Source organism: Rattus norvegicus, chromosome 6 (genome assembly GCF_021556685.1).
Source record: "Rattus norvegicus strain SHRSP/BbbUtx chromosome 6, alternate assembly SHRSP_T2T, whole genome shotgun sequence".
Lineage (NCBI taxonomy): Eukaryota > Metazoa > Chordata > Mammalia > Rodentia > Muridae > Rattus > Rattus norvegicus.
This window is the reverse complement of record NC_141539.1, coordinates 105,370,223-105,386,466: the sequence shown is the minus strand read 5'-3', so window position 1 is coordinate 105,386,466 and position 16,244 is coordinate 105,370,223. Positions and strand designations below refer to the sequence as shown.

The 16,244-nt window shown below is 49.2% G+C and overlaps 1 protein-coding gene across 3 annotated transcripts in view; it reads left to right on the top strand.

Moving 5' to 3' along the window:
* The window catches only part of Actn1 (actinin, alpha 1), a 94,936-nt gene that overhangs the window by 59,366 nt on the left and 19,326 nt on the right, over positions 1-16,244 (top strand). For all 3 annotated transcript variants that reach the window (NM_031005.4, XM_087554880.1, XM_087554882.1), the window contains 5 exon segments: positions 3,610-3,696; positions 5,569-5,656; positions 6,108-6,186; positions 8,863-8,944; positions 10,114-10,199. In NM_031005.4, coding sequence (NP_112267.1) covers positions 3,610-3,696; positions 5,569-5,656; positions 6,108-6,186; positions 8,863-8,944; positions 10,114-10,199 — 422 coding nt within the window.

Genomic DNA, 16,244 nt, shown 5'->3' with positions numbered 1-16,244 from the left:
GATTTCTTCTATGACACTTGTGTCTGGGACATCTAGATCTCGTGAAGTGGAGACTTGGTTGGGTGAGGGCTTGTGATTTAACCAGGGGGGAGGGGACCCAAGCAGGACTTTTAAATTTTGAGATTTTGAGAGGAAGCTTGATGTTTGGGTGCCAAGAGCTTGGGGCCATCCCTACAGTTCAGATCTGTCAGGATGGGGGCGAGTGGGTGCAGAAGCCTGAGCGTTGGCCTGGAGGCTTGTGGCCCCTGAGGTTCCACACCTTTCACATTACATGGGGTCATTTTGGTCCTTGAATGTGGGCACGCGATTGCATTCCTGGGAGTGGGGAAGAGAAACAGAGTCTGAGCCAGCAGGATATGAGCAGAGTTTAGCTCAGAGTTTAACTCACCATGGACCCGGAATGGCAATGGGCCTCATTCTTCTGAGCAGCCCTTGTAGTCAGGCTACCTGTGAGCTGGAGTTTCCCTGGTCTGTGAGCTTCCAGGGTCATATGAGACTAGCAGGGCTGAGGCAGTGAGAAATTCTGAACAAACCCCACTGTCCTTCCTCTTCGCTGGCCTCTTCGCTATGACTTAGAATCCACTAAGTTCTGAGAAGTGGGAGAGGAATTATTAGGACTCCAAAAAAAGAAACCACCTCTCCCGCATACTTGAAAGGTCCCTGTGGGAGTGCACTGTGTTCAGCCCTCATGGAGCCAGGCAGACTGGAAGAGAACATCCATTCTAGAAAGGCTGAACTTCAATGTTATCACTTCCATAAGCTTAAGATTTCCCCCTAGAGTCAGAATGCTGTCCATAAAATTTCATTGTAAGGACCCCCCTCCCCCTGCCCAGTCATTAAAACCCCAGGAATGCAACTTTGAATGGTTCTGTTAATATCTATTTGAGCACAGCTGAGCTCTGTCACGTGGGCCTGCCTTGGGAGTGACTGAGCACTGATAAGTCCTCGAGGGCCAATGACAGGCCTTCGTGCCTCTGCCTATCATGATTCATGCCTCATTCCTTTGTTTGTTCGTTCGTTCGTTCGTTCGTTCGTTCATTCATTCGTTCATTCATTCATGGAGGCCTTGCCTTGCTCAGCGCTAGGTCTGCCCTGGTCTCTGAGTAATGATGCAAGACAGGACAAGTCCCAACCCTTGTCTATCCAGAAGACAACAGGAAGCTCCCACAGATTTCAGGTAGAGAACAGTGAAGGGTTAAGTGGGTGGTCAAGGAAGGCTGCAGTGAGACGTCCTGAGGGGAGGGAGCGTCCTGAGGGGAGGGAGCGACAAGCCATGTAGATATTCTGGGAGAGGGAACAATGAAGATGCCAGAGAGGACAGAAGGAGGGACCCTAGAGGCTCTACTAGCTCCAAAAGGCCTTGCTGGCCGCTAGCCTCTGGGTGGAGTGGAAAGCCCTGGCTTTGAGAAGAAGAGAAAGGTGGTGGGGCTCAGGGGATTTAAGTCACTCTGTCCTTTGAACATAGTTTCCATGATAAATAACTGAACAACAGGTTATTTATACAGAAACTTTACTCAGTACTGCAGGTCTTTGGCCAGGGACAGAGATAGAATTTCACTGCCAGAACTGACCAGCTTTGGGATGCTTGGTCCCTGTTGCCAGCTTTTTCAGCGAGTTTTCTTTTTTTTTTTTTTAAAGCCAAATTATGCTTTTAGCCGAGGTGTGCTAACGTGTGTGTTTAAATTTGCGTTTAAAGTTACCTAATGTAACGTCTGGGGAAAATGATACCTGACTTCATGTTCTGTATTTATTCATGTCTCTCACCTGTTGACCGATGAGAGCTCAGACTCTGTGCATATCAGTTTAAACCTTTGTGGTGGTACAGATGTTAAAGTACTGGAGGCTGTAGATCAATGGTTTCTAATGGCAACCCTTTAATACAGTTCCTCAGGTTGTGGTTGACCCCCTAACCATAAAATTATCACCACTGCCACGTATAGCTGTACTTTTGCTACTGATATGAATTGTAAATGTCTGATATGCAGGATGTCTGATGTGTGACCCCTGTGAAAGAATCGTCTGACCCCCAAAGGGGTCAAGACCTATGCGTTCAGAACAGCTGTTGTAGATAAAGCACATTTTTTTTTTTTTTAAAAAAAAAGGTCATTATGAGGTGGGGCTCGGCAACACACACCTGTAATCCCAGCCTATGGGAGATGAAAGTAGGAGGAGCAACAGGTCAGCCTGGGTACATGACCCCACCCACCCCAGCTTTACATACTGATCCAATGCCTTCCCTCTAGTATTTCCTGCAGAGCTCTGGCTGACTGTACTGAAGGGGAAACAGTTGCCTGCTACCACAGCTCTCTGGGACTCTAACATGGGCCTGTGGCCCATGACTATCTGTGGCTCTGTTAGCAAGTTACAACATGCCTTGTGTCCCAAGCAATCACTGGTGTTCCTTTACTCAGCACACCAGTGCAGACCCAACGCAGTAGTATTGCGGAGAGCAATAAGCAAGATATCCAGTGGAGACTTTGCCTTTCACTGAGAGGAGCTTACTGTCTAGTTCTGCAAACTGGTTTGGATTAAGGAGCCTCAGCTGAACCTCACCTTTCAGCCCACACGACCAAAACAGCTCTGTGGTTTAGGCTAAATTATAGTTTTCATTTGTGTTAAGATATATTTACTTTTATTTCGTATGTGTTTGCCTATACAAATGCTATGTGCTTGCCTGCAAAGGCCAGAAGAGGGCGTTGGAGCCCCTGCAACTGGAATTAGAGACAGTTGTGAGCTGACACATGAGGATGCTGGGAATCAAACCTGGGTCCTCTAGAAAAGCAGCTGCTGCTCTTAACTCTTTTTTTTTAAAAGGGGTTATTTATTTATATGAGTACACCATAGCTGTCTTCAGGCACACCAGAAAAGGGCAGCAGATCACATTAGAGATGGTTGTGAGCCACCACGTGGTTGCTGGGATTTGAACTCAGGACCTCTGGAAGAGCAGTCAGTGATCTTAAACACTGAGCCATCTCTCCAGCCCCTGCTCTTAACTCCTGAGCCATCTCTCTAGCCTTGATCTATATATTTATTCTTGAAACCAAGCCTAGAAACTAAGAAAAAAAATACATAGAATGAAAGAAAGAGAGAGGGAGAGAGGGAGGGAGAAGAAGGAAAATATGATAAAATTTGTAGCATCTAAGGTCTGAAAAGTGCAAGCACTAAATATAGCAGGGTTTCTGAGCTGCCATCTTGAATGCATTTTAAAACAAAAATCTATTTTAAAACTTAGGGCATCTGGAGGTTGACCAATCAGAGGGTTGGTTAAAATGGCGCCTCTTAAAATGGACGTGTGTAGCTTTCTGTTCCCCAGGCTCCCTGCAGGAGTGGCTATTTTGAGAGCCGTGATTGTCCACAGACCCCCAGTTCATTGCCCCCCCACCACCACCACCACCTTTGTGAGGGCTTAGAAATCTGTCCCCTCAGGCGGGTGACTGTGGTTCAGGGTGTAGAACAGCATCCTTTCTGAAGAACACACTGTCTCAAGAGAGTCACTTGTTCATTGTTTTCCCTCCCGCAAGTGGGCGGTTTGTGATGTGACGTGGGACTGCTGAGAACCTGTGTCTGTCTTGCTATGGCCCACCTAACATGTCCTGCATGTTTCTGTAGAAATTGTGGACGGGAATGTGAAGATGACCCTGGGCATGATCTGGACCATCATCCTTCGTTTTGCCATCCAAGACATCTCTGTGGAAGGTGGGTTTCCTGCTTTGTTCTGTCCCTTCTCAAACTCTCACTTCTCCCCCTGCCTTGCCTACCCAGTCTTTCTCTCCAGCCTCATCCGGAACTCCCTCGTATGATTTCAAATAACCCTCCAAAGTATTGGCCCAGCAGCATTCCTGGCTTTGAGAAGGCCAAGGCTAGGATGAGAGTTAGGAGGAATCTTAGGAAAGTGAGGGCGCCCTTGTCCACTGATGTGCTCATTGCTCCCCCTGGTGGCCACCTTCCAGATGTACACAGGTTGCCCTGGTACGAGAGAATACACCCTCTCTGTATTCCTTACTCCAGCCATTTTATTTATTTTTTTTAAAACTTTGTGCCTGATAATTATGCTTTTATCACTTACCGTTCACGGTTTCCTATGTACATGATCTATACATTCAAAAAACACTTTTTTAAACGATGAGATTGAGATAAGATGCTTTTAAAATATGCAGCTTTAATTTTCTACGCGTGTGGGTGTTTTTACCTGCGCATGTCTGTGTTCTGTGTGCGCATGCCTTGTGCCCCAGAGTCCAGAAGTGGGCATTGGGTCTCCTGACACTGGAATTACGTTGTCAGCCTCCCAGTGTGAGTGCCGGCACTAAACTTGAGCCCTGGAAGAGCAACAGGTACTCCTGACCACCGAGCATCTCTTCAGTCCCGTAAAGATTTAATTTTATATGAATATGCATATGCGTATGTGTCTGTGTGTGGTTATATGCAGGTGAGTCCTGGTGCCCTCCAGAGGCCAGACGCATTGGCTCCTGGAGCTGGTGTACAGGCAATTGTGAGCTATTCTAACATGGGTGCTAGGAACCCAGTTCAGATCCTCTGCAAGGGCACTGAGTCGCCTCTCCAGCCCCATGACGACTCACAGATAGATTATTATTTATTTAGAGGCAGGATCTCACCGTGTACCTCTGGCTGGCCTAGAACCCGCTATGTGGACCAGGCTGCCCTTGAACCCCCAGAGATTACCTGCCTCTGCCTCTAGAGTGCTGGGATCAAAGATGTGCCGTATCATACCTGGCTCCTGTGTCGATTTATAATTGGTTGCTTGTACTTGAATAATTATAACCTTTGCACTCATTCTTTAGCATTGTGTTTTTTTTTTTTTTTTTTTTTTTTTTGGTTCTTTTTTTCGGAGCTGGGGACCGAACCCAGGGCCTTGCGCTTCCTAGGTAAGCGCTCTACCACTGAGCTAAATCCCCAGCCCCTTTAGCATTGTTTTTAAGTCCATTTTATGAATTAAATATGTGAGGTCGCCCAGGAACCCGTTTTAGTAAAGGATATCACCTGCAGTTCAAGGATCTGAACACACAGAGGCAGGGCAGCCCGCAGCCTGGGTGCTGGGAGTTCACCATCCCCCTTGGGTGCTTGGCTTTACTGATGCCCACCCGATCCACATAGAATGACAGGGCATCAGAGTCAGATCGGTGCAGTAATGGGAAGGAGCCTTACTGCAGATGAACCTGGACAGGAATCCCTTCTTCCTGGTTCTCCATGCTCACCCTGTAGGGGGCTTCTGGTCATGTAAGTTTCATGGACTCTTGCAGCTTGGAGAAGCCACCAGTTGCTAACTCCCCTTATATTAAAGTCATCTCTTGAATAGGAGGGAGTGAGGCAGGTTACTCAGAAAGCTGCTGTGTCTGGACAGTTTAGTCTATGGTGTAAGTGGCTTGCTTTTTTAATTCTTAAATAACTTTTCCAACTTTGCCTAACAAATAGATATGATACCCTAGACTTCTTCCCTTCTTGTAGCGATGGAGTTGAGCTCTTAAGGTCCCTGTAGGGCCTCATCTGAGCAGTGTCCTCCCTTCCCTGGGTGAGCCCACTGACCTCCTCCCTCCACCCTTTTTTTCACAGAGACATCAGCTAAAGAAGGGTTGCTCCTGTGGTGTCAGAGGAAGACAGCCCCATATAAAAATGTCAACATCCAAAACTTCCACATCAGGTGAGTGCTGGAGCCAGGGGGTCACATGGAGGCTGGCCTGCCTCCTTAGGGCATCTCATGACCTACCCTTGGCTGGAAGAGTTGGGGGGGGGGGGCTTATAGTTCTTCTTGGGAAGGTTCTGTCCCTTTGAATCTGCCATCCCTCCCTGTGGTGTCTTAAACCTGACTACTGCCTGGCACACCTCTGTTGGAATTTGTGACACTGGGAAGACCCCCAGGACTGTGTCAGAAAGCCCAGGGTTCTAGACCAACAGGCTAAGACTTTAGCAAGGGGGTTGGGTGGGTATGGTGGATTCATCTCAATTTGCCAACCACTCAAAAAGCTCGACCCCAATACCTGGGAATGTGGCAGGCAGAGAACTCCCTTTCTATCCCTGTCTTCTAAATCATGCTTCAAAGAACTGTTTAATAAACATTAGAAGTCATGCTCCACCTCTCTCTCCCTGGACAGTTGGAAGGATGGTCTTGGTTTCTGTGCCTTGATCCACCGGCACCGGCCCGAGTTGATTGACTATGGAAAGCTTCGAAAGGTACTTGTGCTCACTTGATCGCATGCCGTCTTCTCTTGCTTGATGACTGGTCCCCAGTGGGTGGAGACCAGCTGAGGGACGATAGGACAGGACCACTTCTGAGAGCCCGTTGTCTAGCCTGAGAGTTGTTGGCCTATGGGCCAGCTAGGCTGAGCCCCACCCGGAAGCAAGCGGGAAATGCTTTTTCCATTCATTACCCAGTGTGCACTTCCCAGATCCCTTTGCACATACACAGCCCACCAAGAAAGCCACCAGTACAAGATTGCAGTGTTTGAACGATGCTATGCAAAGTGACATTTCTCCCTTCCATCATTTCTGATTTTATAAGGCAACAGTTTTAATTGATGATGTAAAGTGTCTTTTATCCCAAGAGACATTTTGCCCCTGTGTCCCTGTGTCCCTGTTCCTAGACAGGCACTGCGGTGGGTTTGATCTCTTGTGTTGACCCTCAATTTTATTTATGCTTTTGAAATAGTGGTGGGTTTCACTATGTTGTCAGGCTGGTCTCCAAGTCCTAGACTCAAGTGACCCTCAACCTCCCAGGTATCTGGGACTGAAGCCATGTGGCATTACATAACCTTCATTTATATCTGGATGTCAGTTCACTTGGTGATTTTCTTGCATGAGAATTGTATGTCACGGGCTGAGGAGGTGGGGCTGTTGTAAACTCATGGTGGTTCCAAGTATTTGAGCTGGTCAATGGGCACTGGCCTAGACACCTTGGTGAGGTCTGTCCTGAATGTTTATCTACCATGAAGCCAGGGTCACGAGCTCTTCCCAGCTCTATGCTGTTTTGGAATGGAATGAAAACGGAACCTGTTGGTGTATAGCCCTCTTGGCAGGTGGTCTTCCTTTCCTCCCCTTTCCCCAGGATACCTGAGGGCAGTGTTTAGCCTACCAGTACCCTCAAGCAGACACACCTGTGTCCTGGGCCTTCTTGCTAATCAGGAACCAGGAAAGCCCTGGTGGCTCCTACTGAGGCAACTGGTGGTGGTAGGGCCCCTAGTTTAGGGGAAAAAAATGAGATTCCCACCCTCTAGCCATCCCCACCCTCCACTAATGGAGAGGAGCCTGAGGCCTGGCCCTGTGTGCAAAGCTAGAGCCACTGGTCTCAAGCTAACTTCTGGGGGAGAAGTGAGTCCCAGCCTACCAGCTCAGCTGCCTTTGTATGGGGGAGAATGTCCCATATGTCACAGAATGTCCCATATGTCACGTGCCTATTGGAGAGCTCCTGGCTTCCACTTTCTGACCTGTGAACAAGGCTGCCCTGAGATTCCAGTGTATACCTCCCATATTCATTCTCTCTCTCTCTCTCTCTCTCTCTCTCTCTCTCTCTGACACCTCAGTTTCAATTCTTTGCTTACCTCTCAGAATCCTGATCCAGTGGGAATCCCATGTTAAATCTTTTTAAATACTTTTTTGAGGTTATTATATAATTACATCATTTCTCTCTTCCTTTCTCCGAATCCTCCCATGAAACATCCCCTCCCTTTTGCTCTCTTTCAAATCATAGCCACCTTTTCTTTAATTACCATTGCTGTTGTTTTCCTTAATTATTGTTGTCACTGCTGCTGCTGCTGCTGGTGTGTGTTCCTAAATACATAAATATAAACCGCTCAGTCCGTATGGTACTTGTATGTGGTATTAGGTAACTGCTTGCCGTGCTCTTCCCTTGGGAAGGCTCTCTCTCCAACTCCCAGTGTTCCTAAGTGGCCTGCAGTTCTTTGTCTAGGGTTGAGGCTTTCCCCCTTCTGAGTTAGCATGGCTACCAGTGTCACCGTTGTTCAGGTCATGTGTAGGCAGACACGGTGGCAAGGCTTCACGGGAGTAGCTTCTGGCATTTATAGGAGCTGCAGTCTCACAGTAAACCCTGTGATTCTTACAATGCCCCCACCCCGCCCACCCCCTTTCACAATAATCCCTGAGCCTCATGCAGGAGTGTAACTTTTGGAGGACCCTCCATACGGTCCTCCATGGCAGCTGCACCACCTTAGGAGACTGGTGTGTGGCCTGCTGGGCTGAGAATGTGCCTAACTCCATTTCACACTAACTCCTTGTTTGAAATGCACTCCAGGCTGCAGGGATCCCAGAGTCCCCAACATCCTTTGCCACCTTTAGCTTTCTAGAGAAGATCACAGAGGCATGAAGAAAGCCACGGCTTCTTAGAATAACCCAACACGTGGGAATACTCAGTGGGTCACCTTCAACTTCTCACTCAATCTTTACAAACTAGGAGCACACATCCCAACTATTGAGTTCAGAGCGGGGAAACTAAGTCTGAGTTCTCTACCCACGTGTCCTGCCGGAACTGATGGTTCTCAATCCCACTTCTTAGTAGTTCTTTCCTATCCCAACTCAAACATCGGGCCTGTTTTTACCCCATTTCCCTGACATACTGAAGCATGATTGGGAAAGAGAATGTTTCAAACCTCTAAATAGTGGCTCCTAAAAAAGGCCTTAAAGGCAACCTTTCTTACCCAGAGCCTGAGAGGGGGCTGGTAGGATATCTTTCTCTCTCTCTCTCTCTCTCTCTCTCTCTCTCTCTCTACACACACACACACACACACACACACACACACACACACACACACACACCCTGCCTGCCCCATCCTTTCCCAACTGGGCTGACCTGTGACCTGACTCTCCACACGCTCACTTGGTCCTTTTCTCCTTTAGGATGATCCACTCACAAACCTGAACACAGCCTTTGATGTGGCAGAGAGATACCTGGACATTCCAAAGATGCTGGATGCAGAAGGTAAGGGCTTTCTTCACCGGCCCACACCTCACCCTCCCCCTGCCCCCCCAGCAGCCAAGGCACGAAGGGAGTGAGTGGGTCTGTCTTCCTGGACAAGCTCAGCTTAAAGAGCTTGGATCACTTGCCTGCCAGGGCTTCCGTGTGGGTCAGAGGAAGAGGCACTGGCTGATAGCACACAAACAGCAGAGAGCAATCTTTTGGAGAGGGGAAGGTAGACCTTCCTGCTCTGCCCTTGCCTTTGGAAGAAGCAGGCACCACGGCCACTGTCCCTTGGGCTCTTCTTGATCCTAATGCTCATGTGCCTTTTACAGTGCCTTAGCCCCACATAGAGGAGCTGAAGAGAGTCTAGTTGGGGCAGGGGAATTGTCCAAGATTGCCCCCTGATAACCCTTTAGATCTGAAAATTTCTTCAAGATGATTCCAAGCATGAACAGAAGCATATGCTGGTCTAACACCCACCATTCATTCCAGAAGGGTTTTTGACATTCCATCACACCTTTTTTTTTCTCTGTGTCCTTTTGCTGTCTTTCTTGGACTGTATTAAATCTCAAATCTCATGTCACTGCCACCTCCTTCCAAGTACATGCCTTAAAGATAACGGGTATTTTTGCATGTAACTAAAATACTTTCCAGGGACCAGATGTGCTGACATGTGCCTATAGTCTCAGCACTCAGGCTGAGACAGGAGGATCGTGAATCTGGGGCCAACCTGGGTTCTATAAATGAGACTGTTTCAAAAACAAAAATAGTTTCACATCTAGCAAACATGACAGTGATTCCATTATATCTCTTGTCATGTGCATGACCAGAGTCCCGTAGTTTAAAATGGCCACTGAGGGTGGGTTGGCTGTGCCCATGCATGTACTTGGGTGGTGAACTCTATAGGTCACTTCCTCCTTCCTTTGACCCCTTCTATTGATGCTACTGACGTTGTAATTGGAGGAGGACTGCCAGGTAAGGTAGTCTTTGCTAGCCCTCTGGGATATCACATCACCCATACCTCTGTGACCCAAGTTCCTGTTACTGGAAGTTGACTCTGAAGGCTGGCTAGATTCAGGACAGACCAAGTGGCAAGGTCACTTCATAGTGTGCCAGCTTCTGCATCCCCTTGAGAGATGTGTGCTTACGAGGTAGCTCTTAACTGCAACTCTTTCTCTGTCTCTCTATAGACATCGTCGGAACTGCCCGGCCAGATGAGAAAGCCATTATGACCTATGTGTCTAGCTTCTACCATGCCTTCTCTGGAGCCCAGAAGGTACCCGGGCCCCTGCTCCTTCTCTGCCCAGCACACCTCATGCCAGAACCCAGCCATGCCCTCCTGCCCCCTCCCTCCGTCCATCCCTCCATATCCAAGTGCAGGGACGGCCTGGTTCTGGTCTTGTGGGTAGTTAGCTGTGTTTCTAAAGAGGTCTTGTTTGCCTCCTCCCCAGCTCTGCATTTCTGCTGTCTCTCACCAACTCTCAGTACTGAAAACATATAGCAAAGTGACAGTCCTCTGGAACCTCATGCCCCAGCCGCATGGCCCAGGCAGAAGGGTGGGGTGTGTGAGAGATCAGTGGGTCCCGGCTGCAGGAGACCAAAAGCCGCAGCCCCACTCCTGTGGAAACAACAGTCTTAAAAGTACTGGGGCTTCCACTGGGCTATGGTACACTTCCTCTCTTCACTTACCAGTTTGCAAAGTGGTCATACCCCTGCCCCCTCAGGCATGATTTAACAAGTCAGTCTCCAGCCCTTGAACCCTATCCTGCCTGGATCCCCCACTATACACTTTGTTCTTAGACATAAGCATGACCTGTGGGAGGAGGGGAGAGGATGTGAATGGCAGTGAGGCCGCTTCTGGTATCCTGTCCCAGAAGGCTCTGGGAGGCAGAGGGTAAAGCCAGGTTGTATGGTTCTGTAATACACCAGAGCCCAGTTCCTGCTGTGGGCACTGGGAAACTGGAAATTGTCACTTAGTACCATGCTTAACTGGGGCAGCAGGCGTCCCTCCCAGAAGCAGCACATTGGCTGTGACCACAAACCTCCATGGCTTTGGTCCCTAGGCCTGCCATATGTTCCTCATGACCTCAGTGACCTGTCAGAAGTGCATGATGGGAGGCTCTGCCCCCACCCCTACCTCCCTTGCTCATTTCCCTGTCTGCTCACCTCCCTCTGGCCTGCTCCTCTCCTCCTGCTCACTCCCCTTCTGTCTTGTGCTCTCCGTCTGCTGCTGCTGTTTGAGTTTTCTCTGTACTGCTCTACTCTCTCCTCAACCTCTTCTCCTTCTCTGTGCAGATGTGTAGGCACGATAAGGCCGGAGGGGAAGGCCATGTGACCTAATGTTTCATGTCACTGCCACGCCTTCTCGGTGCGCAGAAGGTGAGCTCACCCTCGGCCTCGCCCACTCTCCCGGCTGCCCTTTGGTCCATCTTGACCACCTCTATGGACAGTAGCAGTAGTTCCTGTGTGAGAGAGGGTTAGTTAATTCACCCATTCCCACAGAGGACAGGGCACTCTCAGAATCCTGGCAAGCACACTTAGGGATGCCAGAGAAGCCCAGCCTCTTGGTGGCCTTCCTTTGTGTCTTGGTGAACACTGGGCATAGGGGACCTCACAGGGGAAGGCAGACAAACTGTCAGAGCCTGGATCCTAAGCCATTCCCTTAAAGACCCAGGATCCCTGTTACCTCTGAACCTTTCTTCTTCTTGCCTAATCAAGACCATCTTCTCAAATCTAGGCAGCAGTCAGGGTGGGGAGAAGTCTTCTGCCTTCTCCCTGGTGTCCAGGCCAGAGTCCTGAATGTCACTTGCCAGACAGGCCTTTCATGGATAGTTGCAAACAATATAAGAATACCACTAGGATGCCGTAGACTGTGGAACTTTGAACATTCATTACTAAAACCTACCCTGCAGAGAGCAGCAAAACTGTTTTCCTTTTCTTGTTTTTTCTCTTTTTTTTTTTTCAGTTGGTCTTTTTGTTGGCTTGTTTTTGGTTTTTTGTTTGCTTGGGTTTCTTTTTTGTTTTGTTTTTGTTTTGTTTTGTTTTGTTTTGTTTTTCAAGACAGGGTTTCTTTGTGTAGTCTTGGCTGTTCTGGAACTTGATATATAGACCAGGCTGGCCTTGAACTCACAGAGCTCCAACTGCCTCTGCCTCCCAAGTGCTGGGATTAAAGGCCTATACCACCACCATCTGGCTTCTGGTGCTGGGGTTCAACCCAGAGCCTTGTGCTTGCTAGATAAACATTCTACCACCAAGCTTCATGTCCAGCAGAAAAAATGTCTCTGCCTGCCCCACCCCCCTCTCTCAGAGAAATACTTTAGGAAAAGGCACCTCCAAACATTGCCCAAAGACAACCAGATGAGCAGTCAGCAGCCCTGGTGCCCAGGGCATGGGCACCTGGACCTGCCTTTCTACTGACTGCAGAGGATGCAGCCCTTGCTGTTGGTTCCTCAGTGGCCAGCCTCCAACTTCCAAGGGATCCTCCCTGCTGGCCTCCTGGCTCTTCCTCTGTCCCCTCACCTCTGCTGCTCTCCTCCCGACCTCTCCTGAACCCTGTCCCCCACCTCTTAGCCAGTATATGAGCCGCCTCTCTGCTTGCCTTGATTGGGCGTTTCTACTCAGCCTGCTAACCACATAGAGTGCACTGCCAGGCTGACTTGAGGTGGCCTCTCCTCTCCATCCAACTATCCCAATCTTCTTTTTCATGATCCTTTACCTTTAAGGATTCTGCCCAGGGCTTCATGCCTGCCGACACTGGCCTTGCCTGTGTTTGCTGCCTTCTCTGTGGCCTGGTTGGAGATAATGCTCAGGGGGTGGAGGGTGTGCATTTGTGTGTGTGTGTGTGCATTTGTATGTGTATGCATTCGTGTGTGTGTGTGTGTGTGTACACATGTGCATGCACAGATGCATGGCATGGATGAAGTGTATCTCTTCTGTGTATGGTGGGCAGAGTGTGGGGTTTGTGTGGCTATCCCTCTGAAGTCGTCCTCCTCCTCCGTGCTCTCTTCCCTTTCTTCATCCCTGTCGCAACCATTTCATGCTTTTGTCCATACCCCAGAATGGGAGCATAGACAGTGGCGGAGTGTGGGGCATACTGTTTGATCCTCGGGTCTCCTGGTCAGAGACCTCAACCAGAGTTATCCCACAGCACCTGCCTAGGAAGATCGTCTCTGGAGGGATACAAACCTCCCGCGTGGGGGACGAGGAGATGAACGAGCCTTTCTGCATCTCACACTCTTGCCTTGACTCCCTCTGTGGCTAGTCACCGTGACAAACACCTTCCAGAGCTATATCCATGACCCACCCTCCTCTCCATACCTTTCTCTGGCCAGTCAGACATAATAGAAGTAGAAAATTCCCAGACAAAAGCCATGTGCAAATGCCTGTATACATTGACGTGCAAGCATATGGTGTACACAGCTGCCGAGAGACTGCCCTCACTGGGTGAGACCGACTTCTGTATAGAATGCTGGTTTGCAGTCTGATTCCTTCCTTCCCAGCCCAGGTTTGGACTGGGTGGGGGCGCATCAAGGTTTTGTTTATGCTGCTAGTGCTGTGGGGGTCTCTTGGGAGCTATTTCTAGGCCTGGCTCTTGAATGGGAAGACTTGATTTGATGCGGGTGTTTCTGGTTGCTTATGGACAGGTGGAGCTGCCTGCATCCATCCACCTGTCCATCAATCACTCGGTCCTCCAGAGTAAACCTTCTAAGGGACAAACAGTATTCCCATTCACAGAAGCTGTCTGGAAAAGGAAGGAGGCAGTGCCCGGAGCAGGGCTTGCACTGCAGCTGGTCTGTGCTGCCAGGTGCTTTCTGCGAGCAGCAGATTGGCGCTTGGAGGCTTACACTGAGATCAGGTGCCTCCAGGAAAGGCTTGGGTACCACTAGGGAAGGGAGAGGAGACCATCACGAGGAGTTACTAACAGTGGTGGCTCAGGTCAGCACAGCTAAGGCAGAAGCTTCGAGGTGTGAGAGGAGAGGAAGTCCGTATTACCAGGCCACTATTGAATGGGGAGTTCTGGAGAAATTGAGGCACAGGTAGAGGGATAGATATGTGTTCCCAAACCCATCCCAGCCTGCTTGTCTTGGAGAAGCCCCATTCTGGGGCTAGGAGCCATTGCTGGACTTAGCAAACCCAAGGGAAGGGTAGTAGTAGATTGGGCAGGGGAAGGGGTAGACTGCGCAGTAGTAGTTGGTAGGTAGTCCAGGGAGGAAGAAAAAGTAATTTAAGCTAGAGTTAGAGATCCTGTAGATCATAGGTAGGAACTATGGGTTGTGGGTGATGGAGCCCTGGTATGTTACTTTGCCTAGTTTGAATATTTGATGACACTTTAATTGATGACAGCCTCTCTATAAAAGGACCTATCTCAGGTGACTCAGGACTCTGATTATCAGGGTGGAAATTTGGCATGGGATACCTAAGTCTCTAAAAAACAATGGCTCATGGCTTTGAAAGCGATTATAATATAAAATTAAATGTCATGTGGCCAGGTCTGGTGATACATGTCTTTAATCCCAGCGCCTGAGAGGCAGAGAGGTAGGTGGATCTCTGTGAGCTCGAGAGCAGCCTGGTCTACAAAGCAAGTTCTAGAATAGCCAGAACTACATAGAGAAACCCTGTATAAAGAAATAATGCGTACGTTAAGTTGTATGCATAGTATGGTTGAAAGTGGTCACAAAGACTGTGAAAACACACATCTGGCCCCTTCCTTGGGAGTATTTTCTCGGCCCCTTGACATCTGTGCTTGCACACAGTCTGTCATTTGGAAAGACTTGGGCAGCCTGGTTCTTGCATGGGTTTTAGAACAGCCCACTCCATCATAGAAAACCCAAAGTCAGAAGCCAGCCTGGGTTTTCTTCTGAGGTGGCTGCCAACTCCACCTTTCTCCCAAGTCCATTTCTTTTCCTCTCCTGGGCCAAGTTCCTCTCTGGTACTTCTGATCTCTAGCAGCCTTGCTAGGGTTGCTTATGCACTGTGCTGCTGTCCCCTCCCCTGACCCTATCTCCGCTCCCACCATGCATGCCATGGGCTTCTTGTAGCTCTGAGGAGGGGAAGCCAGATGTTTGGGATGACTGCTGTTGCCATCTGTAGCCTGATTCCCCTCATTCTATGAGAGAGGGATGCAGGGCCAACTGGGCTGACTTGTCTCACTTCTTTGACTGAGGTTGGTTGGTAGTGACTAGCCTCTCTTCATAAGGAGGCCACCTGAGAGCACACATATCACCTATGCCCCTGGAAGGCTTATTCAGGGTTAAAGAGGAAGTGGAGAACCAGTGTTCTGAGGACAGCCTCTGTCTCAGAGGACTACTATCCCTAAAGGTGACCCACAGATGGGTCTTTTGTAAAGAAAGCACTCTTGTGTTCGGTTGGCTTGTCTTCACCAAAGGCAGGTCCTTTTGGTGTATGGTGGAGTCCTCTGGCTTTCTCTCTCCATGAAGCTAGCCTGAAAAGGATAGGCCAGGGTGCAGGCTTCGTTTGTAAAAGGGTTAGTTAGATCCCTGCAAAAAGCCCCCAGGAGCCCCCCGTGTGGAAGTCTTCCCCACTTTTCATTCGAAGGAGTCGTCTTTGGCTGTGGAATGGTCCACAGACCGTGACAAAGCTTTCGAGTCTACCTGGCACCGCTCTCAAAGTTGTGCAAACTCTAGCCGGGCAGTGGTGGTACACACCTTTAATTCCAGCACTCGGGAGGCAGAGACAGGTGGATCTCTGTGAATTCCAGGCCAGCCTGGTCTACAGATCGAGTTCCAGGGTAGCCAAAAAGGATGCAAACTTATAGCTGTTGAGCCCAGGATTTCAGGGTGCGTCTGGAGGACAACACACTTAAGGTGAGATTTATTTACATTAGAAACTATAGCAGTAAGCTAGCACGGTGCTGCACACCGGCAATCTCTGTACTCTGGGGTGTGAGGCAGGAGAATCTTAAGTTCTGGACCAGCCTGTTTATCTACAATGAGGATCTATCCACGGTTTGTTAGTGGCAGTGTCTGCGGCTGTACCACCTCCTGGTTGCCTGTGGTCCTCTGCCCTAACTTCAGTAGAAGTAGCTTTGGTGACACCAGGAAGATTGTCACCTCAGCCAGCTTCATGGAGCATACTGACTTAGGGCTGTAAGTCTGCAGTCTTTGTGGATCCTGCGTCTTAGCCTGCTACTAGGCTCCTGAGAAGCAACGGTTTCCTCGGTGCCTCAGGTAATTCTCTGTAGTTACTCAGTGGTTCTCAAGAAGGATGACAAGTAGGACGTCTGTCTGACAGAGGACCATGTCATCTCCAGGACAAGGGTTGAATTGAGAGAAGGGGTGATGACTGATGGCTTTCATGGCAG